A 27,529-nucleotide genomic window follows, 5' to 3' on the forward strand; every position below is an offset into this window, starting at 1 on the left:
CCGCGCCTGCGCAGTGGCCCCGCCGCCTGCCCTCAAGGTGATGGTGGGGACGGGCGGTGCTGCACGTTGCCCTGACGCGCGCGGGGGGGGGCGGGGAACGGCGCGTGCGGCTGGGGCCGTTGGTGGCCGTTGGTCAGCCGCCGCCCGGAGCGGCGACGGGGCCGGGCCTGAGGTGGAGGAAGAGCGGCGGCGGCTCGGCCGTGAGGTACCCGCTCGGTGCGGCCGGGGCGGGTGGGCTGCCCCCGGGTGCGGGCGCCTCGCGGGGTACGGGCAGGGAGGGAGGTAGGGCCCGGCCGCTGGGGGCGGGGGGAAGCGGCACGTCCCGCGGGTGCCATCGTGGGGCCCCCTGCCGCCCTCCGGGTAGCTGCTCGCGGGCAGAGCCGTGTTTACGATCTCGAGGCTTCAGCCTTTTCTCCTTACGCGTTTTTTTGGGGGCTTGCTGTGGGGGCCTCGGGATCCCCAGGAGGCACTGGCTAGCTGAACAAGGCAGGACGGTTTTGGTAACCCTGCTTGGAGTTCTGGTTCTTGTTGGTAATCTGCTTCTGGTAATTAACCATGAGAGCTGTCCAAGTCAGAGGACTCTGACAACGCTGTTACATCAGGAGAGACTGCTTTTAATTTCAAATCAAGTATAGATGTGTGTCAGATAATGCAGCCTACACGTTTCACCTCATTTATGTCCACTTCCAAAATACTTTCTGCAAGCTGGCCCAAGGGAGGAAGCACGAGTTTGGACAGCAGCACACAAAGTGCCCCAGAAGCCTGCACCAAACCTAATTCTTAAGCAGACTGCAACTTACTGCTCCTCAGCTTATCTAAACCCCAAGAGGCTTCTACTGTTACAAGTATAAACTTAACGATTTGCCAAAGTTATGCTGCTTGAGGGAGAGATGGGGAGCAAGTTCCAAATTTGGAATCTGAGTTGCCGCCTGTGCACTAGGTTATTTGACTTGCAGCTGCTTCTGTGTGGGAAATGTATGCACAGAGGATAATGTGTCCCCACCATCCATCTCCTGTGGTGCTGACAGCAGGTGTTTATCTCCTTTTACTGTTCAAAGGCTGCTTGAGGTAAAAGGGGTGTGAGTGGCCTCTGCGGCAGCGTTGTGGAATTGCACTCGCTGCTTGAGAAGCGTTGCCATCAGGGAGAAAAAAAATCATTGGATGGTTTGGGTAGGTGGATATCAGATGGCCTGCACATGGCAAAAACGAGTAGGCAAATTCAGACTCTGAGCATGTAAGGAATGTAAGATAAAAAAGATTTGTTTAGCGTGACTTTCTACACGTCTACTTCACAGACTGTAGCAGCTGATAAGAAAAGATTTTATCTGATTTTTGTATTTAGAAGGATCCATGTAATTCTGCTGTTGTAGGTGATCTCCAGACAAGCCACTCCAGCTCTGCATGTATGCTTATAGACATCACTAAGGAACTGAATCGGTCTGTTTTTGTAAGGCAGGGAGTTACTGCTGTCCCCTTATCTGAGATAACAGGCCTTAGCTTGCATCTCAACAGGTTTTTTGGACCTCTATGGAGTTTTGACTTCAATATTGGCTTTAAAGATAAGGACACAACTAACACAATGGCAAAAGCAGAAAGTACTGATTTTAAAAATGACTGTAAAACTGGTAGTTGAATCCATAACATTCCTTGTAATCAGTTTTGCAGCTTGGGAATAAGATCCAACATAGTTATTGTTGGCGCTGATACGCTATAAACCCAGATTGTTGAAGCTGAACATACTTTGAAAATTAGGCACTGAAGTAAATTCAACATCAGCAAGATTTCAGGAGTAAAAATGGAATAAAACTACTGAAATAACTGAGGTTTGGGCCTAACATATGATTGAAATCTTCAGGGACAGGAGGAATGCTTAAGAACTTGGTAGGGTGTGGCAGTTTTTGTTGGTGAAATTTCAGAAATAAGGCTTACATTCGGTATTTTCCGGCACAGTGAAACCAGTCCTTCCACTGAACCACCCTGTGTCTTCTTAGGAAGGTTCTTGGAAAGGTTGGTGCAAGTGAGAAAGTGGTGTGAAAGAGTGATCTGACCCTTTAAGAAAATAGTTAAGGGTCATTTAAATGGAGTTTTATTTTAAAAATACAATCGTAAATGTAGTTTTAATGATTTTTAACTGAAATATAACTTCCTGTTCTTAACAAAGTTTTATTACTCTAAGGACAGGGACATAGAAGAAAAATCTTGTTTTTTGGGGGGTAAGCTATCACGATCTAAAATTTTAAAATGAAAAAGAAAACTGTTGTAACCTGAGCAGTATTCCTTTTTTATTGTTTTTTAATGTTGCCACGCTATACCATCCGAGTCAAGTCAAGGAATCTACCAGAGGTACTCTGTAGCCTTTTAGGAATCCCTGGCCATGAATGAGGTCAATCCTTGATCTAAAGTGCTTGAACCAAGTCGTTACCTATCAGAATACCAAGTTAAAATCCTTATGCTATGCTGCAATGGTACCTTCCCAAATTGTGCTGATCTTGATGATACCTGTACATTGAGTGCAACAAGCTTTGTTCTTACTAAGGCAAATATATTGCTTCAAACTGTCAGGAGAATTGTGGTTTAATGAGGTCTTAGTAAATCAGAGTTGGTGCATCTGATTTTGTCAGTCCTCCAACCTTTTTTCTGTCTCAGTAAGTAAGCAGTTGAGGACAGAATTAATTTCTCCTTTAACACACGGGATGTTACCCTGCTTGGTGTTTAGACTCTTCTGCAGTACAAATGGTAATGATTTCAGTTCTCATGGACTTCATATTTCCTCTGAGCTGCTCAAATCTTTTCCACCCCAGTGTCTTCTGCCACTCGGTTCTCCTCACGTCACCTTCAAACTAGGTACACATTGTACGATTCATCAAAAAATGGCATTTCTATTTCAAGACATGACACTGCTCCTTCTAAACAAAGATATCTGAATGGTAAAACTAGGTCTTGTTCCATTTGCGTGCATCAGAAAATGAAAGTGCCAGTTAGCTGGGCTGCAAATTTTAATCCCAGGCCTCTGCTATTTGATCTTGTCCAAAAACTGACCTTGGCCATGTGTAGCAGTTGTTACATAAACAAAACAAGAAGTTGCATGGCTGTGATCCTCTGCAGTTCTCCAGAACTCAAGCAGCCTGTCCTTGCAAAGAGGGATGGGCGAAGAAATGAAGGCTATACAGTCAAATGTTCATGAACAAATTATAAAACACAGCAGTAGGTTTTCAGGTGCATGGACTTCGCTGATTCTTAATAGAAATGTGTGAGTGGCTTTACAGCAGTCTGGTAAGTTTCTTCCCAAAGTGACTGATAGAACTGTTGAATAGAGTGTGTGAAGACACTTACCTTGTAACTGTGATGGTAGTGCTTAGCTCCAGCATGTGCCAGCCAGTTAAGTAATTGCTCTTAATATTTTGTGGATTTAAAAGCTGATTTGCTGATGTTAAAATTAGATAACATCTTTTTCTTCCTACTGTCTCGAGCTATGCTTTCTGAAGGAGGGATGTTTCTGTACCGAAACACAAGCCTTGGGCCTTGTTGGTCACATCTCATAAAACACAGCATGCTTTCACAGGTTGTGATCCTAGGATTCTTCTCTTGCTGCTCTATGTAAAGCATTCCAAGATAGATATCTTTGGTGACGTGCGTGTTACTTTGATCTGCTCGTAAAGATGAGAGCGGGTGATACACGCCTGGGAAAATTAACTTGCTTGCTATTACTTCCCTTGAATGACACATTAGCAAATTTACTTAGGATATCTTCCAAAAATATTTTAATCCTGTCATGAATATTTACAGAGAACTCATAAAAATGAAAGTACAGAGAACTCATAAATAAACTCTTTAATCTGCTGTGTCAGTAGGTTTACAGCTCTGCTCAGCTTGTGCTGCCCCAGTTTCTAATTAACAAGGCACGTGAAGGTATTGGACAACAGAAGTAGGTATGATGTGGGATAGAGCAACTTTAATTTTTAGCATGATTTCCTCAGAAATGAAGCATATGTGCTGGAATTAGGGAAGAATGAACAGGCAGGTAACACTAACTAGCTTTGAGAGTGGTAGCGCTCAGAAGTAGTAAGCTTTGAGATGCTTTATGAAAGCAGATGATTTGATGCTTCTGAAAAATGGCTACAACTTAAATTTAATCTTTAGCAACCACCAGAATACGTGTGAGAGAGATGTAATGAATGCCCTAACCACAGAAGGATCTTCAGCTGAATTTTATCAGTCTTTTGAACACCAGCAAACTTAACCTTGTGACAAAACTACCTAGGAATTCAGTTTTCCTTACGTCTGTGGCTTACAAATTCTCTCTGTCAGTAAGGACGGAAGTAAGACTGTACATCCATGTTTCTTTCTTGCCTCAAAGTATTGCAACAGCTACTGGAAGGACAAGAGCAAGTTGTGTTCTGTGATTAAAAGATGTGTTTTAGATGCAGCGTATTCTGACTGGAAGATCTTTTCTACTGTGTTTTTTTTTCCGAAGGAACAGTAGGCCTTGTAGTGGGTCAATAAAGAATTTGTGAATCCACAGAGCTCCACATTGTGGGTTTCCTATTAACTGTCCGGCACTTAGGGAGGTATCTCATGGTTTGCCTTCTAGTGCTAGGCTCTGTACACTGTCAGAAGTCTGCTGTGTCTTCCTGAGATGTCTTGACCTGTGATTGATCGTGAAATTTGGGCATTTGGGTAGATGACATTCAGGAGTAGGTCCTGAAGACTATGTTCATGGTTTGCTTTAAAGTAGATCTCAAGGTCTGTTGGTAGAAAGTGGTCTTCTCACAATGGATGTGTTTTTACTATTTAAATTGAGTTGTCTAAAAAGTTGGAAAATTAAAACAGTCAAGTTACTTTTTTTTTCTGTGGTTAATGATGTAATTTATGTTAACACATGAAATTTTATCCTCCTGGTTTATAAGTTTTATTTCTAAATATAAAGGTTGACAAAAAAATGGCTTCCTAATTTTTACAATGACATTACCACCTGCCTTTCCCACACAGCAGGCAGTACATGTTTTTCCCTTAATAATGTTTTTTCCTTAGGACTCGTGTCCTGGCAGTGCGTGAAAGTTTGGTGTTACATGGGCAAGGGTGAAGTCAGAACACTAAAAAAAAAAAAAAAAAAAAAAAAAAAAAAGACTAGCTGACCGAAAGACTCCTACTGGTACGCAGGGGACCATCTGGATCTTTTTGTGGTGCTCTTTAGTAAACAGAAAGGAACTCTGCCAGAGGTTGGTTGCTTCTTCTGAGTATGCCAAGGGCGATTCCTTGGACTGAGCATTATTTGGCTTCTGATACTGAAGTCCCATCAGAGCTCCTTCTGGTGTGAAGTCACCGCTCTGTGAGTCTGCTCCTTCAGACGCTCTCGGATGGTGCCGTTTTGCTGGTTGCATGGCCAGCAACGTTATCGATCCTGCCCTCTAAGCAAAAGGTGCTGCTGAAGGTAATGAACTGAGTGGTGGGCAAAGAAATCTTAACGGCTCAGCTGTCAAAACCTTAACAAAAGTAATACTGCTACTCCTAAGAACAGGTCACGCTTGTTTGGAGAGCTGTGGGGAATAGCATTTACCAAAAATTAGACAAAGAATGTGGTTTTGAACATCTGTCTGTTTAGTAAATGTTATGATCAGCCTCTTCACGTGTAATTTTTCAAGATTTTCTGATTGATACTACACATATTTCCCCATATGGAGAAGTTTGAATCCAAAACAGAGAATTCAACGCTTGGAATATTTAGAAAAGATTTATACTGGAAGCAAATGTCTGCCAACAACAATTCTGCTGAAAGATGATCGTTCGGTATTTTTTGCTGGGGAAAAAAAGTGACATCTTTTCAGTGTTTGAAAATGTGAAATAAATTCAGTGAAAGAATAAAAGAAAACCTTGAACCTAATGTTTCTTTCCACTGTGGATTGATTCTGTTCCTGTTGAAGTCTTTGGGGGGCTGGGGACTGGAGGATGAGAGGATTGGTTTGGGGTATTTTGTTCACTTTTGATTTGGGCCTTGCCTGTATTGTTCTTAATTGTAAGGCTTCTGGGCTTCTCCTGGAGCATGCTCTCTGGAAGTATTTACTCACTTTTAGTGAGTTTGGTGGAGGATGCTGTTTTCGTTGATTTGTAGTATTCTAAATGCAGGTTATGTTAGGTAACAATTTACAACAAAATTAAATAACAATTTAATTACAGCTGGTACTGTTGACTACAGTTGGGATGTACAGTGAGATGAGACCTGTGAAGACCTGAGGTGGCAAAAATGGCGTTTATCAAGACCAGGTAGGGAATGGTTTTGGTAGTCATAATGCAGGATGAGAGAGAAGGCTGTACAAAGTTTATGCTAAGATCCAAGTTGCAGCATATTGTTAATAAATGCCTTTTACAATTAGTTAAGAGAAAGTATTTGAATACCCCAGTCATTTGATGTGCTCCGTTCAAAAAGGCCCAACTGTATTTGGACCAGCACCAGTTGTTTTAGTGGAGGTCACAGCATCCCCAGGGTGTTTCCAGTAGTTTCATTAGACCTTTCAGGAGCAGTTGACTACAACTCCCAAGAGCTGTTTAATTTAAAGATCATAATCTAAATTTTATATGTCAAAAGATTGAATCCAAAAATGAGCTTGTCTACTGGAACCCAACTGAGGCATAACAGGAAGTCCTGAGCAAGCTGTAGTTCAGTTGTCTCTGTAATCTTTTGACCATTATTGATGCCTCTGTTAGTGAAGAGAGATGTGCACAGCGGATCTGAACTCTAAAGAGAGGTAACGGACCTTTAGAAAAGAAATGTCAGCCCTGAATGCAGAAATAAACATAGTCATGTTTCTATTGTCTTCCATTAGTTAAAATGTATAGAGAGGACTTTGAGGTGCTCGCTGAGAGATGATGGAGGTGAGGAGTCTGCCAATTAAAGTTGGATGAGATATGGAGAGGGGAGATCCTAAGAGATCCTCAGTGTTTCAGCAAAGTTCTGTGTATTTGTGTTTGAGTCTGACTCCTCGCAAGTTCAGATGTCTTTGTTTTCTGAGGGAATTCAAAGCCATGTGCAAGAAACTGTCCTAACATGAGGTTCACTTACGGGAATTATCTTTTGCAGACCCCTTAGAAACTTCCCACTGCTGAGCACACCTACCCCACACACCTCCACATGGTGGCCCTCCGGTTGAAAACCCTCTGAAAGAAAACCACGAGTGTTTTGAGGGGAATGAACTAATGATACACTGAAAGATTTAAGGATGAAAGGGGCTACTAGGGGTTGCTTGGGAAAGTTGTTTTATTGGATTTATATTGTGATTTTGGTCTTTTGATTAAAGTGAAAGGTCATAACATGAAAGACAAAAGAATAAGCAGACAAGTATGATGTTGCTATTGATCTAGGAAAGTGAGGTTTTCATCCTTTTTAGAACAAATGCAAATGCCTGATTTTAAGTTTAGTTAGCTTCTAAGAGCATAACTTCCTAACTTGCACGTTACAGACATGTCTGCAGAGTGACAAATGGACAAAAGCTCAAATCAGATAGCACTTTAAAAGGCAGGTTTGGGTGGGTTGGCTTTCGGTTTTGTTTTTACATCCAGAAACAACATAGGAGATGATCAAGCAGATTAATACTTGTTGGAAGGAACCAGAGTAGGGAGACCTTTTGTAGTATTAGTACAGGAGCTGTACTTTTGGAAAAAATCAGTAGAGGGCAGAGTGAAACTTAAGAATGAAGGAACCCAGCGTAGATGCTCAGCACTGCTGAGCTGCAAAGTTTTGAACGGGGGAAGTTCTCAGCTCTGAACAGAGTTTAGAGCTGAAACATAGAATAGCTCCAGATATTAAGACAGTTCTGAAGAGCAGAAAGCACTGCACACAACTGAATACTCGTCTAAAAGAATTGGGGAGAGAACATTCACGCTTTTTGTTACGCTCAACTGTGTGCAACCTTGAGATCCAATGCTTTTCAGCATACAGGAGAAGAGGGATACCGCTGTCACATTGATGGGGTGCAGATAAGCTGTTAAGCCTCCTGTTTAGCATTCCTGCTCTATAATTCAGCACAGACATTGCATTAGGTTCTCCTGCTTTATTTATGTTCTGAATCCAACGTTCAAAACTTTTATATAAAGCTCTACAAAAATTTTTATTCTGCCTGAAGCTATGTTTTTGCTGTGCTTACCAATACTTAAAGCATCAGAACATGGTAGCAGCGGAGATTGCCATGTATTTAGGGATCTTATGTTAAAGGGTTTATTCTACGTTCTTGACCAAAGTTACTGAAAACTTTACTAAGTTTAAGCAAGAACTACCTTAGTTTAAATAAAAATGAAGGTTAAAAAATTGTTTGCACTTACATTAGTAAGTAGTAGTAATATGATAAGTTTAAAATATACTGCTTAGCTTTTACTAAGTGATGATACAGAGATTAGCCCATTCCGCCTCCATCATGCCTAACTTATTAGGCCAATTTGTCTGTAAGGTTACCCTTGCATTGTGTTTTGATGTGATGACTTTCAGCAAGATTCTAATAAATTTCAGCATGACTCGGTTTGCATTGCTCCCTTTGGCCTAAAACACGGTGTTCAATTTTTCAGGCAGCTCTGAATGGTAGGCAGGGTGAGGCAGCTAGTGATGCCCAAACTTCAAATTATAGCCAAGTAGCTTAGGTTTGAATGAATAACAGATTGTATTAAGGATACTGCAGAAGTAGTAAAAGCTGAAATATGAATTTTAAATGCTTATTCATATACCCTTGAAGTACTTATGCAAAGAATAAAAACTCCCAATATGCTGTCATTTCCCAGCCATGGGTAGTGACTGCATGCTATGCTGAACCATTTCAGTTATTACGAGGTTTATAGCTACGTTTTATGTTGTGTTTAGAAAAAACAATGATGCTTTACATATATTGCACTATTGTTACAATGATTTCAAAATGTGTCCCCAGCTTTTTAGGCAACCCATACGTTTTAAGTTCAGTAGCTTTTTTTTTTTCTTGTTTTATTAGCTTAATGTTTGGCAATGTGCTTTTTTAAATGTTGTCAATAAATTGTTGAACAAATTTAAATGTGAAACAAGTCTTTTTTTATTATATTGCTTATATTTTTTACTCAATATAAAGGTTTTCTTATTAACCTGGCTGTTTGCGTGGGATCTCTGTGCATTTGCTTTTTATGCAACCTGAAAGGTGAACTGGAAAGGATGTCTGACAATGTGGTTTGTCCTTTCCAAATTCTTCTATATATACAACATAGTCCTCAAAGTTTCCTTGATTTTTGCACTAAAATTGACAGGAATGTAAATTAATTTTCTGGTTTCAGAGAATGGTGCCTGGGGAGTGGAAAAAGCTCATGGATTTTCAGTGGGAACTCTCCTGTGGTATAATTAATGTTCTGTTTTCAAACACTAACAGAACAAGTGCTTTAAATTCATCCGTATTTACATATTGTGTCCAGAGTGTTTCTTGTGGAACTGAGAAAATAAACCAGGCTAGTCTACTTACATTATACCCTCAATTCCCCCAGATGTTTTCTGACCTCTTTTACAAAAGAGAACTTAGATGGCAAAAGCTTTAGTCTTACATCCAGCCCATTTTCACATTTTGTTTTCTCTAGTAGCTCAAAACTTTTTAATTATAAAAGGGTAACTATTTTTATACAAATTATCCTAATGAAATCTTCATCTGACGTTTTCTCTGACATAACGTCCCTTTCCAAGAGCAGATATCCCCAGCACTCTTTGCTGTACCTGTGTTGGCCTGCTTGTTACTCTTACATTTTCCAATGATCCTGGATCCTTTTTTGCTTAAAATGTTAGCACGTTGCTAAAACCACAGATTCATGGTAGTCACACAGCCCAGCTCTGTGCCACCAAAAGATCCTGAGCTTCTGTTCAGGATCTTGTCCTCAGGAGCAAGTCTAATCTCTACTTTCTAGTAATCACTGACTGGGTTTCAAAGACTTTAGCAGCGCAAATGCAAGAGACAGGATGCTCCTGTAGCACGTCAGTTTTGTGTGAAAGCTGTTCTAAATTATAACAGGAGCATAAAAGTTTCCCAAACAAAGCCTCTGGCACTGTGATGAGGAGCTGAACTGTACTTTTACTCAGGAGGCCACCGGAGCACTCCCTTATGTCAGAGGGCTTGTTAATAACCTGTCATGAGGCAGACGTGCCTTCAGAAACTAAGTGGATGTCCAAGAATCCCAACCAGGAGTGTGTCCTGAACAGCCAAGATCTCTTCAGCTCAGTTTACAGCCAGCTGGAGATGCTGCTAAATAGCTGGCCAGAACATGACAGCACTGAAGAGGAGACCTTATCCAAGAAGCGTTTATAGATTATTTCATAGCTTGTCCTGCTAGCGTCTATCTGGTTACTGACTACATGAGATTCTTATAGCAGAGAACAGCTGTATTTGTCCTTAGACATCATGTTTGTTTGTTGTCTTTTTTTTTTTAGCTTGTGGCATACTTTGGATAAACCTAATACAAAAACTAAGATGCTTTAAAATACCCTCCCCCGCCCAATTGTCATGCAGCATCCCACCAGCTTTTCCACCCTCGTATTTGAAGCTTCTAGCTTCTGACTTTCTCTGTGCTTTTGCAGCATCATGCAATAGCATAAAGGCAATACATTAAAACTAAGAAATATTTTTCCAAAAGTCACCCAGTGCAATTGTGGATAATGTCTAGCTTACTGTTCTTTCTTAGAATCTGAGGGGTTTTCAAAACTGAAAGTTACAGGGGCAACTTTATAACTCACATGAGTAATAATTATCTTGAGGAAATTATTGTTCTTAAAGAATAAAATTATGCCTCAAAGCCGTGGGTTGACATGCTGCTTTCTGCTGCCTGTTGAATGTACTGGATACTAGGAACTTCTTCTCACTAATCACGTCATAAAGGACAGATTGCTCTGTATTCTTCTCATGTTTTAGAAGGATGAAACAACTACGATTTCATATTTCTTGTAAATTCCAGACATTTATTGTGCACTTTGGGTTGTCTGTCCTGTTTAAGATTTGTTTGCGATGGTGAGCCAAGTAATTAAAATACTACAGTTGAGCAGCTGCAGCCATCACCCCCCTTTACCAATATTCATTTCTTTAAAATCAGTTTACGAAACGTATGCCATAATAATTTATTTTACTCAATTGATTTTCCTATCCTCTGCTGTAACCGTTGCAAATATAATTCTTGCCTCCTTTAGGCTTGTAGTGCTGTGTGACAATATCATCATCTTCAATTTAACACATCAAAAGTCTCTCATGTTCCTTTAAATAAGTAAAATAAAACAAGTACCTATAAAGCAGTAGGATCTCTTGGAGAACTCCAGCCTTGTTTTGAAATACCTGTTTTATTCTCTCAAACGTAAGCTCTATTACATCTAAACCTTTCCTTATACATTAAGTATCTAACAAAAAGCTTTTTAAAGTGAAGGAGCAAAAAGTAAGGTAGTTCTTAGAATATCGGCTAGAACTTACTTTCATCTGCGCTTACAGGGTTCGGGACCTTTTCAGGATCTATGCAGATGGTCAGAAAAATTCCCTTTGGACTGGAGGGTCTGGCATCCTGGAGAAAAACTTTTTAGTTAACAAGTTCCGAGTCTGTCTGAGGACAAAGGAACAACAAAAACATTGTGGCAGGTCTTGTCAGCGGCCCTGCTTTTTCCCCTACTTTCAGCCAGCGGTGGCATTCTGACTGCTGTCAAGTCTGGTGATGAAGGGCACTTACCTTACAAGCAGCTGCCCTGAAACTCACTCACCAATCACAGCAGTGTTAGCTGTTGACTGATGAGGACTGAGCATGGAGTAGTGACCTGTTGCTTCCTCCTGTTGAGGGGAATTCTAACCTTTTGGGGTTGCTTTGGGTTTGTCGTTGTTGTTTTTTTTTGTTGTTTTTTTTTTTTTTTTTGAAGTCCTGGAAGCCATTTCAAACCACAGTGTTTTGCAGCCATAGCAGTGTATCAGAGGCGTGGAACAGTGGTGCTTTTGTGCTATCAGTAGGTGCTAGACAGCGAACCTAGAAACAGTAGTCTGAGAAATGCTAATAACAGGAAAACCCAGAAATACCTTTCAGTTTCTTCTTTCTGCTGTATCATTAGTCTCTGTGTGGCCGAATGAGCTCCTTCAAAGACTGATGGATTGCAGAGTCCTGTTAATAACAAGAGAGAATCAGCATTGCTTCCCCTATGCTGTATGGTGACAATATTCTTTGGAATTTGGGAAGAGGACACCATCCACTGAGAGCAGAAGAATGGTGAGATAGAGTAGAAGGTCCATGTAGGTTATAGGTATCCGTTGTGGGTCCGCTGGCCGGATGTGGCAGAAACCTGCTTGGGGCAGGTGCTCAGAGTGCTGTGCACTGCCAGTGAGGGGAGAACAGTCCTGTGGGGTGTTAGCCCTCAGGAGAGGAGTGTAAGTGGCTATAGGCAAGCTGTGTAGTTTTCTTACAGTTTATTATAATTTCTGTAAATCAGTAAGGTAGTTGGTATACGAAAAAGTACCATCAAGTGTTTTCACCGCTTTTTGTTTACAAATACAATTGCATTTGTATCTAAGAATTCAGCAAGAAGCTCTGCTTCTCATAAAAACAGAAATACAACAAGCAGTTGCTGTTTCCAGTGAATTCTTACAGAAGGCCGTCTCGTTGAGAGGCAGAACCTGTAGATGATTTACTGCTCTACAAGCAGCAGCACTTCTTGGCTCCCACTGAGTTCATAATTCAGCAGGAGTGAGTAACTGCTGCTTTACAAAGAAACAAGAGTTCAGTTTTCCCCTCACGATGAAGTAACCTCCTCTGTTAGTATGAGTTCCTCAGAAGTGGGTGTCTGTGCTTCACATGCAAGGTAGATATGTCCAGGGAGTTTGGAACCGTTCCTCTGATGTTTTCCCTGCATCAAACATCGTAATTCTAGTAATTGCAATTAATTCAAGCACAATAATTACATAAAAAATAATTACATTAAAATATCTAGAAAATGTACAGGTAGGAATGTTCTAACAGAAGTCCCTTTGGACTATGAAACTTACCTCTTGGAAGGAAACACTAGTTCACAGTTCAAGAATTCTTAAGCAACGCAGAAAAGAAACTGTCATTAGGCTGTCAGAGTCCAAAAAGGAAATTGCACTGGTGTCTTCTTCATTAAGCAAGGTTTCAGGCTGAACAAAAATAATAGTATCAGTTGGCTGTGCTTTCTGTTTCTCTAAATGTGCCTTTTTTCCACTTTGGCAGTCGTCAATATGTTGAAGACATACTTGTGAAAGGTGGGGTACTAGTGGAAGAGTAGCAACTCTTTGAAGACACAAACTCAGACCTTTTGTTGCGTATCTGGAAAGTAGTAAAGGGTATGTATGACTTCATTTTCTTAAACCTCTGCTTATGTTATGAAATATTGATCATTTTCAACAGCCTAGATGAATTCACTATCAAAAGACCTGATTAAGATATATCTAAAGGCAGTAGGTAAAGATGTGAAGATGATGACGGAGTTTCAGTTAAACTTTAATGATTTCTGATTTGTATCAAGAGTTGTTACGTTAGTTAAAAATCCAAAAACATGGACGATTTACTAGTTGTAATGCAACTGACATAGCTGGTATTAGTTAGATAAAATCAACTAGTGGTGCTTTTCTTTGGTGGGAAGGAAAGTTAGTTGTTCAGTAATTTGTAGTTACAAGTTACTATGCACACTGTACAAAACTCCTGTCCTGTTTTGTGGGGAACCTCTCAGTGGTTCTTCTAAACTTTCAAGAATAACTGGTAAGTGTTCAAAATCATAAGGCTAACTGGGTTATCCGCAATTTTAAAATGCTCTTTTTGTTGCAATATTTATAAGATTACAGTTTAATTTTTGTTCTTTTAATTCATGACATCCAACAGCACCATCCCAATTCCTAATAGATGTATACTGGCAGGTTGTTGTGGTTAGGTTTGTTACTATTAAGACTTCATGGATTTTTTTATTATTTTTTTTACTGTATGAATTTTTACTTTTAGTTAAATAGCGTAGAACACCAAAAATTAATTTTAATTATATTACATTTAATACCTTTTTAAAGTACATCCCACCATTACCAAAGCACTTCAGTAAGGTCACACTATATCTGTCGAGGCTGGAAGTATCACCTGAACTATCCGTTGCTCCTAGAAGTGAACTTTCAAGAGTAGCTTTTCAACAGCTCTGCCATATTATACAGATAAAAGCAGTAGCTAGCACTAAACATCTGAAAATGTTTTCAGAGAGTAGAGTGAGCATTTTAGCTGTGAGGAGCAGAGTGTGCTATGTGAAGTGGACGTTTTAGTGTAAGTGGACTTTAGAGTACTAAAGAGGTGAGATCTAAAATGATTTGCTTAATTCTAGAAGGTAACAGAATTTCTGCAAAGGAAGATAAAGAAAACCTTTTAAAGTAGAAGGATAGAGAGCAACTTAAAATTTCAGAATTTCAAGTAGCATTGGAGGAATTGCAAATCTAAAATTACAAAATAACTGAAATGCAATTTGTTTGCTCTTTCCCCGTTGTTTCTTCTCTATAGAAAACTCGGCCACATTTCATCAAGATGCAAAGGAGTGTATTACATACTGCATCTCAGCTGGCACACGGGATGTGTTTGGTTTTTCCTCGCACTAGCGTCTTTCAGTGCGTAAAAGGACAATTGATGTCATCTAATGTTGGATGCAAAGTGATTTTGGCACTGGACCCTCCTAAACGATGTCTTCATGCAAGTGTAGCACTGTTAACCTCAAAGAAAAGTGCTTTTTCATCGCAGCCAGCAGACACTCCTCACAAAGTACCAGAAGAGAGGAATCCTTTGACTTCAGCCACTGATGTACCCAAGCAGAGCCCCGTAGAGACAGATTCTTCAGATCCTGATCCGTTGCAAGATAAATCAATTAGTCTTGTTCAAAGATTCAAGAAAACTTTTAAACAGTATGGAAAAGTCATGATTCCAGTTCATCTTGTGACTTCCACGGTGTGGTTTGGATCCTTTTACTACGCAGCCATGAAGTAAGTTGGTATTTTGTTGCACTACTCAATACTGCTGTTGAATTGAGACAGACTCACACTGGTGAAAGGACATAAATTATTACTACATGTTAAAAAGTGCCTGTAAATGTAACAGGGAAATGAGGCTACGTTTTTACCTGGAGCACAAGATTAATACTGAAGTACTGCATTTGTGAGAGTGGTGTGTGCATACTATTATCATGCAGTTATTTCTGTACACCAGATGTCTTGCTTACACTTGGAGAAATGTCAGTCTCCCCAAAATATGCGTGGATGTAAACAGCATCAAAATGATTAGTAACCTTTCACAGGATAAAAATAAAGATTTGGAATCCTGATTATGAGTTGCTAGATGAGATCTTTATAGACCTGTTCTTTTTTTGTCTTTGGATTTGAAGGATTTTCACCACTTCCTTCCCCATTTATCCACAGTCCTCCCCCATCACTGGACTTTCAAATCTTTTACCTCACTCTGAGCTCCTTACAAACCACGTGTATCTTTTTTCCTTTTTTTGTTTGTTTCCTGTTTTCCTTCCCTTTACCATAAAAATTGCTGCTGTAGCCCAGACTTTTGAATGGGAAATTAAATACTTTTATGGCCAAAAATAAATATATTTGTAACTTCAGTTTCTTTCAGCTATAGTGTGGGCCAGATAATGTTTTGGAAAATGGCATTTATTAGAAAAAACATCAGCTATGAGATGTTAGTTCAGATTGAAGAAGTTTTATCTATCTGCGAATGGTTTGCTAAATATAAGTAAATGTTTATCTCTGGATTGCTAGTGTTGTATATTTAATAATAGAAAGCATGAAACAATGGCAGTTTGTGGCAGCAAGAATGGGGCTTTGACATCAGAATGCCTTACCACACAACTGTTTGTTTTAGTTACTCTAACCAGCTGGCATAATTGCCCTTTCTAGGAGCTATAGATCCAAATGTCATTCTAAATTTAGCTTATGTCAGAAGAATAAAGGTCTAGAGCTATTAAAAATATTTTGCTTTGGATGAGTCCAGGTTGATGCTCACATCCAGATATTTCAGATCGAGTTTTCATCAAACACTTAAGTTAGCTGCTGAAATACATATTTGACAGATGAAAGCAACTGAAATATTTAACTAGAAACTAATTATAACAAAGCTTTGATTTGTCATGCTACAGCAACAGCACCCTCTGGAAGTGGAAAAATAACTTTGAGAATGACTGCTCATGACACAAGACTAAACCATGGTGGTTTATTTAATAACGTTGATTAATGCTGTCTTTCAGATCTTGCTCCAATTTCTACGTTGGGGATAGGCCTTCAGGTTGTAGATCCCAGTAACTGCTAGAAAGCTACTACCTGATCCTGTTCCTGATGCTAAAGCGATCACATGCACAGAAGAACACTTAAAATGATGAAAATGTTATTTAGAAGTGGATGATGATGCTAATAATAAAACATTTCTAAATACTGGAAAGTCAGGCCTTCTATACTGGCATGTAGCTTTCTATTACAGTGTAAAGAAGGACTGTCTTTTCTTTCTTTATGCTGGTGTTAGTTTCACTGGTTTTCAAAAAGAAAGAAGTTATGATAGGAGCTCCTCCATCTATCCTGCCACCTTGCGTTAACCAGGTGGAATAGATGGGCTCGAAAGCCTTGCTGTCTTGTGCATATGATATATGTTTCCTTTTCTTTTGGCACATTCCATTTGTTTCATTTAAAAGTGAAGGCAGCACACTAAACTCTGGATTTTGTACTTCTGGGCATGCTGCAGATTAGTCTGAAATTTCCAAAGGGGAAAAAAATAGGCAAAACAGAACTTGCACAACTGGAGCCTAAGTAGCTGTGTTACAACCACTACACTAACTCCAAACATAGTAAAGTGGGACACAGGTAAGTTTGTAGTTGATATATTATCCAACAAGGATAATATAAATGGGTTGCCTCTTGGTGGAATGCAGAACAAAAAAGCTTTAATTTGCCTATATATACAAAAACACAAACCTTGTAAGCATATTGCTTAGATGGAAAAAATATTTTGCTATTAAATTGCAAAGATTGTATGAAGGAGTTTAAGAATGGAAATGATACTATAAATCACTGTTCATGTTTCAAGTGTCATCCTACTCATTTTCAATTTTTTTTCTCTTTGGTAGAGGAGTGAATGTTGTTCCATTCCTAGAGTTGATTGGCTTACCAGACAGCATAGTAAGCATCCTGAAAAACTCCCAGAGTGGAAATGCACTAACTGCTTATGCATTGTATAAAGTAAGTATTTGTATGGTTTGTAAACAAGCTCTAAATCTTGCCTGGTGAAATAAATAGGGTTTGTTTGTTTAGATCAGAAAGAATTAATGCTGTTTTCTCTGTTTGATAATTACACATATTTCAACATTCGTTTTTGTGGTAGGAGAATAGTCACTGGAAAGTTGGTATGGGCTCTGTGTTCCTTGAAGGAATCTATCTATACTTCTAAAATAACTTCTTTGTTTGCTGCAGGATGATTGTCTGTCCTCAGAAATTTAATTACAATTAAGCTGTTCCTCTGTATCCCTGGAATAATTAACTGGGATAACAAAGTAAATTTTAAATACTTCATGATTGCCAGATAAAAGTAAGGGTATTTTTTATCCTAGATGATGAATTAGTTTGTCTTTCTATTGTAGTTCTCTATCATTCTTAAGTACTTTCATTGTCCACTTGGATCAATTACTTACATTCAGGTTTGAGTCTCGTTTGTTGTTTTATGCCCAAAATCTGTGTTTTGGGAGCCTGAAATGTGTCAGGCCATGCAAAACCAAAGTACTGTATTCACTTCAAAAGCCGCTCATCAGTTTTCTTTCCACATATGATGTACTATTTATCTGTTACTTTAAGGTTTGTTGTTTTCCCAAACAAAACGTGAAAGCACTGTTCTTCCAGTTACTCCTGTACCTGAAAGAGATCAATAAATGTGGTTAAATACAAAGATTTTATTACAGCAGTGAGATTTGGAAGAAACATTCAAGACATGAAAGTACTAAAATAGGTTGCAAATGGAAGATTTTGCATGCTTTATCTTTGAAGTTCTGAAAAAAAAGTTATTCTAAACTTTCTAGAATAACTAACCTAGTTCGTTGTGTGTTGGATTAGCTGACCTCTGAAGGTGTCTCTTAGCTCTCTCTTTCTATATGCAAGTCTTATTTTTGGACTGAAGGTTAGATGCCTATACTCTCGTGAATTTTAGAATTTAAAGCATATCCTGTTGTTAGTACTTCATCTTTGCTTTTATAGTTCATTGCTCACATACTGGCTGTTCTGAATTGCATTCTGAGACACCTAATGCTCTTCCCACAAGCTGCACAGGGAGGCTTTTTAAAAGGGAAGTCTAACGCCTGTGCTAGTTTGTCAAAAGAATACTTAGTGTAAAAGGTATGCATTTCTAGAGAATGTACTGTTAATTGTTTTATTTCCTTAGAAATAGAAGATATTTTTAGTATCTGACACTGGCCAAGATACTTAATATTAAAAATACTGTCTGATGGATAATACTGTCCTGTTTTATTCATGCGGTCTATTGTTTGGTTTCTTTAAGATTGCAACTCCTGCCAGATATACTGTGACTTTGGGAGGAACGTCCATCACCGTTAAATATCTACGTAAGAATGGCTATATGTCCACACCACCACCAGTAAAGGAATATCTACAAGATAGGATGGAGGAAACAAAGGATAAAATTACAGAGAAGATGGAGGAAACAAAAGATAAAATTACAGAGAAGATGGAGGAAACAAAGGATAAAATTACGGAGAAGATACAAGAAACCAAAGATAAAGTTTCATTTAAAAAAATAAAGGACTAGGAGAGATGCTTAATTTTTAGATATATCTAACTTAGCACTTTAACCTTTTTTGAGGCAGGAGATACAAAGTGCACTTCTGAGATTTCTTTTTTTGTTGTTTTTTATTGGTGTTTTTTGTTTTTGTCTGGAGACTACAATTGCGCTGTGGATTTAAAAATTCTGTGTATTCACGAAGGCTAAAGTTTTCTGTGAGGGAGCAGTTGTGACAGTTTCAATTTATAGAAGCAAAAATGAATCTCAGATTAGAATTTCCTATCTAGTGGTGATAGTGTTAATTCCCCACCCACCATTTTTTTTCATCAAAATGAAGATGGTTTCTTCCTAAAGCTACTACTTTACTCTTCTTCCATCTTAGTGCATAGCCATTTTTCCATTAGGCTGAATCTTCCACTAAATGAGAATGAAGATTTCTCTACTGGGAAAGAAAACATATTTTGGGTTTCAAAGTATGTGGACCCAGACCTCTTTAATCATGATCATCTCTCGGCTTGGAGACAGACCATTATCACTGATACTGCACACGAAGGAACGAATGGATTATCTACTCAGTCTGAATGAATTTATAATAGCTACGTTGACTTCAGCTGATCTGTGACAGTTTACAGGTTGAGACCATGAACCTTTCTTGGAAAGTGCGTCTCTTCAGAAATCTCAGCTGAAAGCTATAGGAAGATGAGTTAATCGCTATAGCCATACTGTCAAGTGTACTATTTTTTTTCTAAAGTTGATTTACAGTAGAAAGTTATTAAAATGAATCAATGATTGTGTATTAAAAACTAGGATTTTTTATTATGTTAAAGTTTACAACACTGTTCTATTTCATGGTAGCCCTATACCAACAACAACAAAAAAATCCAGAAGAGAGAAGTTTACTCAAGCAATTGGTATACTAATGGGACTTTTAAAATACATACAAAGTTAGAGTTAAACCCGAAAGTTCCTCTTCAAGAATCCTCCAGATGTCAGTAGAACAGCTTACCTTAAAATAAGCATAATTTCTGAGACAGCAATCAGTCTACCAGAATTCTATTCCTGAGTTTTTTAGGTTGAGCAAATACTTACAGCTGAAGTGGTAGAAGAACTAAATTTGAATCTGCTCTATTTGACTGGGCAGGCAAACTTCTCTTATTTTTATTCAAATTTAGGTTAAATTCAAGTGGATTCTTTTCTACTTCTGTTACAGACCTCACTTTCTAGCAAATCTCTGCATGTACGTCTTGTTCAACAAAGGTAGTTTTTTTGCAGCGGGATATGGGAAAGCAACAGAGTTGGACCCTAAGCATTGTAACTGACTAGGATAAAAGAATATAGCTGATACTTTATAAGGCCCACACTTCAGTGTTTTCAGTCAAGTCACCAAGGTCCTGTCTGTGTTTAATTGGGTTGAACTTCATTAACTTAATTGTGGAGGATTGATTACATACTTCTGTCTCTATCCATGTGTCAAATAGTAACTGCAATCTAATGCCTACCTCACAGGGATGTTGTGAGGAATAATCACTGTATATTTGGTGCCCTGAGGATGTAAAGTGCCATGTTTCTGATAAATACTATTAAAAAGTAACTCTCTCTAACTATGAACTCTTAGGCTGTTGAGGTGAATGCTGCTGTAGGACTGGAACTAATAGATGCTTTTCCTCCTTTCTATTTTAGTGGTTTTTTCCTTACTATCCCTGCCCACGTTTTTCTGACGTCACGCTTTGCATAATGCTGCAGGGTCTGGGGCTAGGGGCTGGGACTTTGTGTGGCTCTTGGGCCTCATCTCTTCCTTGCATGGGGCAGGGGTTGCACAGGGCAGTTTCCTGGGATGGTCATATAGCCCTCAAACATGTTAAATTGGTGCGTGCCTCCCCCCACCCCCTGTCCTCTTGCACTTCCCTACGTCCAGCTGGCCTGTGACCACTCCGGTGCTTCCTCAATCCATCACTTTCAGTGCTATGTACAAAACGCTTCCTGTCTTAACTATGCACCATAGGCTGTCCTGTGTGACCATTCCTGCGGCCACAGGAACAGCTCATTCTGACCACTGTAAGTGCCTCAGCCAGGTAGTCGGGTCAGTCTGCAGCATGAACCACCCGGAGGAGTCCCTGGGACAGCCACATCCTCTACCCAGGATGTTGATTAACAAAGCAGAGACTTTTGTCTGTGGTTTGATTTACACAAAATGGGAGGGGAATCGTGGAGACTTTGAAAATCCCACCTGGATGCCTTCTGTGACAATTAGTTAAATGCTTGGTTGTACCGATGGCCAGGAGTTTTGGTGGGTAACCTCTCAAGTCAGCCTGATGTGGAATCAGTGCAGTGCCTCCTTAGTGCAAAGGCCAGCTGAGGAACTCACAAGGTGACCTGAACAAGGGAGCACCCAGCAGAGCTCCCCAGTGGAGCACCAAGAGCCCTTGGTGAGGTGACGAGCCCAGACAGGAGCCCAGGAGCACCTTACACTGCCTGCAGGACCACTTGGTCTGTGCCAGCAGGGGCTGCTCTCTCCTGGCAGCTCAGCATCCTCATGGGAAAGGGCTGGCCCTTTCCCTGTTCCTTATCCCACAGAAGAGGCAGAGTGTCCCTCCACCTCCGCAAAACCTTCAGAGGTGTGCTGAGACCAGGGTGAAGAGACTACCTCCACATAGGCAGCGGAGAAAGTGCTGTTCGGTGACTTACTTACCCACTTCTGTCTTCTCCCTGCTTCATACAACAGCACCACGCTGACTGTGCCGCTGATAAAGGTGGATGTGAAGGCATCGAGTGCTGCCAGAGCAGGAGCTGGATCTGAACTTGCAACCAAAGCAGCACCCAAGAAGGACCTGGATCCAAAGTTAAGGCCTGAGATGGGGCTGGAGCCAGCATTCCCAGGGTGGAACCAGAGCCAAAGCAGCGGCCCAGAATGTAGCCAGAGCAGAACTAGCAGCCCATGGTGGGACTGAAGAATGGCCTAAGCAAGGGATTGAGCCAAGTTTAAGCCAAAGTTGTGACCGGAGATGTTGCCAGAGCTGAAGTAGCAGCCTGAGCCAGAGCTAGAGGCAAATTCATGTCCTGAACACACACCAGAGCAGAAGCAGGGGCCTGAGTAGGGACCAGAGGAGAAATCATAGCTCAAGATGGGGCCAGAGACAGATTCACTGCCCAAGCTGAGAGAGCAGCTGAAGCCACAGCCCCGTACTGGGACAGAGCCAAAGTTACAACTGGAGATCATGCTGGAGACGAAGCCACAGACAGCTATGGGTCTGGAGCCAAAGCCATGACCTGTGATCAGGCCCAAGCCAAAGCCACAGACTAAGCAGGGGCTGGAGTCAAAGTAGCAACCCAGTATCAGGCCAGACCTGAGACAGAGGCCCAAGATGGGGATGGAGCTGAAATCACAGCCCATGATTAGGATGGGTCTGACATTGCGGCCAGAGATGGGGCCAGAACTGAAGCCGTTGGCCAAAGTTTTGGCAAAAAAACAACCCAAATGAGATGGAGCCAAGTATGTGGGCCAAATGGGGCCAGCACTTATGTTGGAGTTCAAGATGGGGCCAGAGCTGAAAAATCACAATGGATTTGGCTGAAGCCAACTCTGAAAATGGGGCCAGAGACAAAGTTGCAGCTCAGGTGGGGCTGAACCAAAGTCATGGCCCAAACAGGGGGCAGGAGCCACAGTAGCCTCCTAAGCAGGAGAGCTGCAAAGTATTGACCTAATATTGGACCAAAGCCACCACTGTGTCCTGATAGTGAGCAAGAGCTGAAGATGAGGCCTAACTGCAGCTGCTACTGATACCATGGCTCAAAGTAGGGCCAGAGCTGAAGGTACAACCCAAGATGGGAGTGGAGTCAAAGTCATAACCCACAGGAGGGGAGCTGAAGAAGCTGTCCCATACCAGGCCAGAGCCAAAGCTGTTTATGGAGATGCGACCACAGCCAAAGTCAGGGCCCAGTATGGGCCTGGAGCTGAAGTAGTGGCTCAAGTGCAGGATGGAGCCACAGTAACCTCCTGAGCAGGGCTGGAGCCAAGTTTGTAACACAGTAGAAGTTGCAGCCCAAACGGGGATGGAGCAGAAGAAATGGCCCAAGCAGAAGCCAGAGATGAAATAACAGCCTGAGATGGGTCCAGAGACAGCTTAAACAGGGACTAAAGATAAATCACTGCCCAAGAATAGGCTGAGACTGAACTCATGGACCAGGGGACGGGGGGACAGATCCAAAGTTGTGACCCAAGATGGGGCCAGATCCAAAGGTGTATCCCAAGCACGGGCTAGTGTGAAATCACATCCTGACTGTAGGCCAGAGCCAAAGTAGAAGGCTAAGGAGGGGCTGGAGCCAATGGCCTGGTCCAAGTAGAAGCCAGAGCTGAAATCACAGCCTGGTATCAATGAGGCTGGTATCAAAGTGATGGCCTGAAGAGAGAATAGAGTTGAAATCCCTGCCCAAGAGGGGCCACAGCCTGATATCAGGCTAGAGCCAGAGCTGCAGCCTGAAATAGGGCTGGAGTAGAAGTCCTAGACCAAGCAGAGGCTGGAACAAAATTTGCGTCCCAATATCAGACCAGAGACAAAGATGCAGATGGAGGTAGCAGCCAGAGCCAAAGTCATAGCCCAATATGGGGCTGGGGCTGGCACAGCAGCCAAAATACAGGCCAGAAATGCAGTAGCTTCCTGAGCAGGACTGGAGCTTCCTAAGTTGCATCCCAATAGCAGGCTAGAGGCAAAGTAGCAGCCTGAGATGGTGCCAAAACCAAAGCTGTGGCCAAAGATTGGGGTGAAACCAAAGTTTCAGCCCAATAATGGGCCAAGGGAAAAAAAAATCTCAGTATTGGGCCAGAGCCAAAAAAGCAGCCCAATGTAGGGCTGGAGCCAAATCTGCAGCCCCCAAATTAGTCTGGAGCCACAGTCACACCCTGAGCTGGGGCTAGAGGCAAAGTAACAGCCCAGACAGGGGCCAGAGCCAAAGATATGACTCAGTCAGAGGCAGGAGCTCAAGCTGTGCCCCAAGCAGTGTTAGGAGGCAAAGTCACAGCTGAAGAGAGGAATGGAGCTGAATTAGTCAACTGAGCTGGGACCAGAGCTGAAAGAACTGCTGCCCAAGATGGGGCAGGCCCTTAAGTCACAGTACAAGATAGGGCTGGAGGAGAAGTCAAAGACCAAGCAGGTGCCAGAACAGACATGAGAGCCCACACAGAGGCAGGAGCCAAATTCGCATCCCAGTATGGGGCCAGAACTAAAGTCACAGCCTAAGCGGTGACCCGATGTCAGGCTGGAGCAAAAGTCACAACCTGGGATGCAGCCAGAGCCAAAGTCACTGCTTAGACAGGGGCCAGAGCTGCAGCAGCCTCCTCAACAGGGACTGGGGACAAATGAATGGCCTGAGAGCTGACTGGAGCCAAAGTAGCAGCCCAAGGTAGCACCAGAGCTGAAGTTGCAGCCCTGGATGGGGCTGGAGCCAAAGTCATGACACAAGGCAGGGCTGGACCTGAAACTGGGACAGAGATAAAGTGAAAGCCTGAGCAAGCCTGGAGCCAAAGCCATGGCCCACAGCTGGGCCAGAGCTGTGGTCCAAAATGGGGCTGGAGCCATGGCTGTAGCCCAAGATGGGGCCACGGCTGAAGTAGCCGCTGAAGGTGGAGCTGGCTGCAAAGGCTGAAGTAAAAGTTGCAGCCCCCGATGGGTCCAGAGCCGAAGTCACAGCCCAGACAGGGGCTGGAGCAGGAGACATTTGACAAAAGAGATGTTTGTTTCCAGCTGTAAGCCAGGAACTGATCCCAAGTCCCCAGAGACTGAGGACAAAGGATTCCTGGGGCATTACTGGGCCAGACCCTTCTGCTGTGCCCCAGCACTTGGAGAGGAAAGGGGCATAAACAAGCTCTGTGTGACCCAGCTCTGTGAGGGCACTTGGAGGTGTCCCTGCAGGGCAAAGCAAACAGGTTCCTTTGCTCTGCCAGTGCTGGCAGGATGGAGACTGAGGTGGGGATCCAGGCCCTGCTGGGTCACATCCTGCAGACCCACCTCCTGCAGTGAGGTTCCTGCTGCTGCTGGAGCCTCTCTGGAGCTCCTGGGAGCGTTGCCTGGAGATGGCCAACCCTGCTGGGATTTCCTTCCCAAGGCACAGGCTGAGCTTTCACACACCTGCTGTAGTACAAACCTCCCCACACCTCTACTAGGTCCTCATCCTCTCAGCTGCCTGCTGGATATCCCCAGGGAGAACCTGCAGACGCCCTCCTTGTTGGTTTACCTCAGAGAAAGCCCACTGGAAAGATACTGAAAGCCAGAGGTGTGCAGGAGCTCCGCGGGTGAGTGAGGCAGGGATCATTGGTGCCGAGACGTTCAGGAGAGGACAGGGGATGGCTCTGTTTGCAGAGACTGTAAGAGCTGCATTAATCCTGACCTTCAGGCTGGTGAGGAAGAAGCCACGCAAAAGCCCAAAGAAGTGGGAGCCCAGGCTGTGGGGTGCCTGGGCAAGCCCTGGGGAGATGCCAGTGACACTCCTGCAGAGCTGGCTTGCTGTGCTGGGCCAGATGAGGAGAGCCCAAGCACAGCTCAGGAAACAGACCGCAGAAGGCACAGAAGGTGTGGTCAAGGAGGAGCTGACACCCACAGACCACTGGGGGTGGGCTTTCCCACATGCAAGGACCCAACCACTCCCTGACATCCCAGCCCTGGGCTGGGCTGTGGGGGGAGCTGGGGGCAGCCCCGGGAGAACTCACCAGGCAGTTCTCATGGGTGCAGAGCGCATCCTTCTGGCTTTTCTGGCCATAAATACACAAGTCAGCACCCCCCCCCCCCCAACACACACACCAAGGCAGCAGCAAAAGCCCTGGTTCCCCAGCTGCCCACTGCAGCCCCTTGGGGCACCTGACACATCTTCTCCTGGACCAGTGCTGTCCTCGTGTGACTGTCCTCATCAAAACGCATTTTCTGATGGTGTTCCCCTCGGGGTGTCAGCTTAGAGCACTGAGCAGCATTCGTCCTTATTCACCACTTACCGTCAGCAACAATAATAATTAGAGAACTGTAATTATCCCCTGGCAATTATCTGAGTATTTTGATGAAGATGATCTTCTAAGTAGAAAGAATACATCTTGATTTTGTAAGCCCTCAGGGCACCACGTAGCATTAAGTTTGGGTTAGAGTTTGATGAAGTGATTGGACAGCTACAGGGGAGGGAACACAGGGGAAGATACACAGGCTTGTTTAGGAATAAAAAGGAAAAAACAACAACAAAAAACTAATATGACGGGAGAGTTTCATAAAGAGACATAATTAAAGAAAGATCTCTAACTGCTTCTTTCGCTTTCCAGGTGGCCAGAAAGAGACTAAGGCTCTCTAAAGACAACTGGAGGAGAACCTACCTCAGGTAACTGGGGGTAACGGAGGATGTTACAGTGTTCATTTCTAAAGGTGAAGCCCTGAATCTTGTTTGTTACCATAAAGAACAGGAAAATATATGGGAAAAGAGATGTTCACATAATCTCCCGTGTCCCAGCTCTCCCTGACAAAGCAGCACATGGATGGGCTCAGGGAGATAGCAAGGGGTGCTGCTGGCAACCTCTGGGCTTCAGCATCCCCTAAGAGCAACTCGTGAGCTGTGTGGCAACGTCCTTGTGTTAGGAGGCTTTGTGCTGGAGTAGATGAAGGGTTGGGCTGCTGCCAGACACTGTCTTGGTAACGCTGGGTCACCAATGTGCTAAATCCAGGTTTGGGATGCTTAGTACCAGACCACACGTGCCACGGCTTCCTGACGTATGCGTATGTATGAGCTCATGTTGCTCAAACATGGTGCAATTTTTGAGTCATCTCCATTGGCGCACTGACTCACTACAGAATCAGATATTCCCTGTCCTTCTGATCTTACGCCAAATCAAGGATCTTATATTCTCTTGCAATCAGAATAAAGTCATAAAATTTCCAATGGAGCTGCTGCATCAAATCCATCTGAAACAGTCATGATCCTACACCGAATCAGAACTGGAATTGTACTGCTGGCTTAGCACTTGTGGACCTGACGCAGTCCCGATAACTTCAGGGTGGTCTCTGGGCAGCCAGTGCATGGTGAAGCCGGCACAGAGAGAGACAGCACAAGGCTCCTCATGAGCTCTGCCGTTACCTCGTGCCTACCCATGTCTTCCCAAAGGGGGTCTCAAAGCAGGTGGAGACAAAACGCAGGTCAACCATGAGGCTCCAAATGCACAAGCTACAAGTTTACTGAGTAGCTTATTTTAATCACTTCTTATGGATATGCCCATACATGCCGAAAGAGCTGCCTGAGGGCTCACGAGGATCCAGATCTGAGAGAACATGAGCAAAGTTACAGACAAGAAGTAATGCTGTACGTGTACTTCATGCCTCATAGGCTCACTGGTAGGTGCTGTGATGTGCCCGCAGCCAGCAGCAACCAGCACTGCCTGCCGTGCATCTGCAGCTGCCGCGCTGCTCTTCGCCCAGGCACCCCGTAAGAACTGATTAGACTGGAAAAGCCATGAGAATAAATATAATACACTACTATAGTAGAGAAATACACTACTATGTTATAGAAGGTGTACTCTGGGTTCTGCATAATGCCACTAACAATATATTTTTTGTTGTCAGATTGTTGTGCGTTAGTCTTCAAGTAATTTGCATGCATCTACATAGTAGACACCTACCTACAGCCAATCTACTTAAAAAAAAAAAAAGACAGAAAGTAAAACTGTCAATGCAGTAGCAGTGCTTAAATTACAGCTGGGCAGTTACCTTGAGAAGAGTACTGTTTTAGCACAGACGGACACTTTATTTCT

The 27,529-nt window shown here is 42.4% G+C and overlaps 1 protein-coding gene across 3 annotated transcripts; it reads left to right on the top strand.

Moving 5' to 3' along the window:
• Nucleotides 1-17: 17 nt before the first annotated feature.
• Nucleotides 18-20,367, top strand: FAM210A (family with sequence similarity 210 member A). Of its 3 annotated transcripts, XM_048077106.2 has the most exons (6): nt 54-205; nt 6,175-6,261; nt 13,189-13,301; nt 14,491-14,963; nt 17,102-17,213; nt 18,520-20,367. In XM_048077106.2, exons 4-6 carry the CDS (start codon nt 14,515-14,517, stop codon nt 18,784-18,786), a joined length of 828 nt encoding a protein of 275 aa, XP_047933063.1. In that variant the 5' UTR covers nt 54-205; nt 6,175-6,261; nt 13,189-13,301; nt 14,491-14,514; the 3' UTR covers nt 18,787-20,367. The 3 variants fall into 3 exon arrangements, with proteins under 3 accessions (XP_047933065.1, XP_047933062.1, XP_047933063.1); XM_048077108.2 differs by lacking the exons at nt 54-205; nt 6,175-6,261 and adding an exon at nt 18-37; XM_048077105.2 differs by lacking the exon at nt 6,175-6,261 and having other exon boundaries at nt 48-205.
• The last annotated feature ends 7,162 nt before the right edge of the window (nt 20,368-27,529 follow it).

The sequence above is a fragment of the Anser cygnoides genome, chromosome 2 (assembly GCF_040182565.1).
Source record: "Anser cygnoides isolate HZ-2024a breed goose chromosome 2, Taihu_goose_T2T_genome, whole genome shotgun sequence".
NCBI lineage: Eukaryota > Metazoa > Chordata > Aves > Anseriformes > Anatidae > Anser > Anser cygnoides.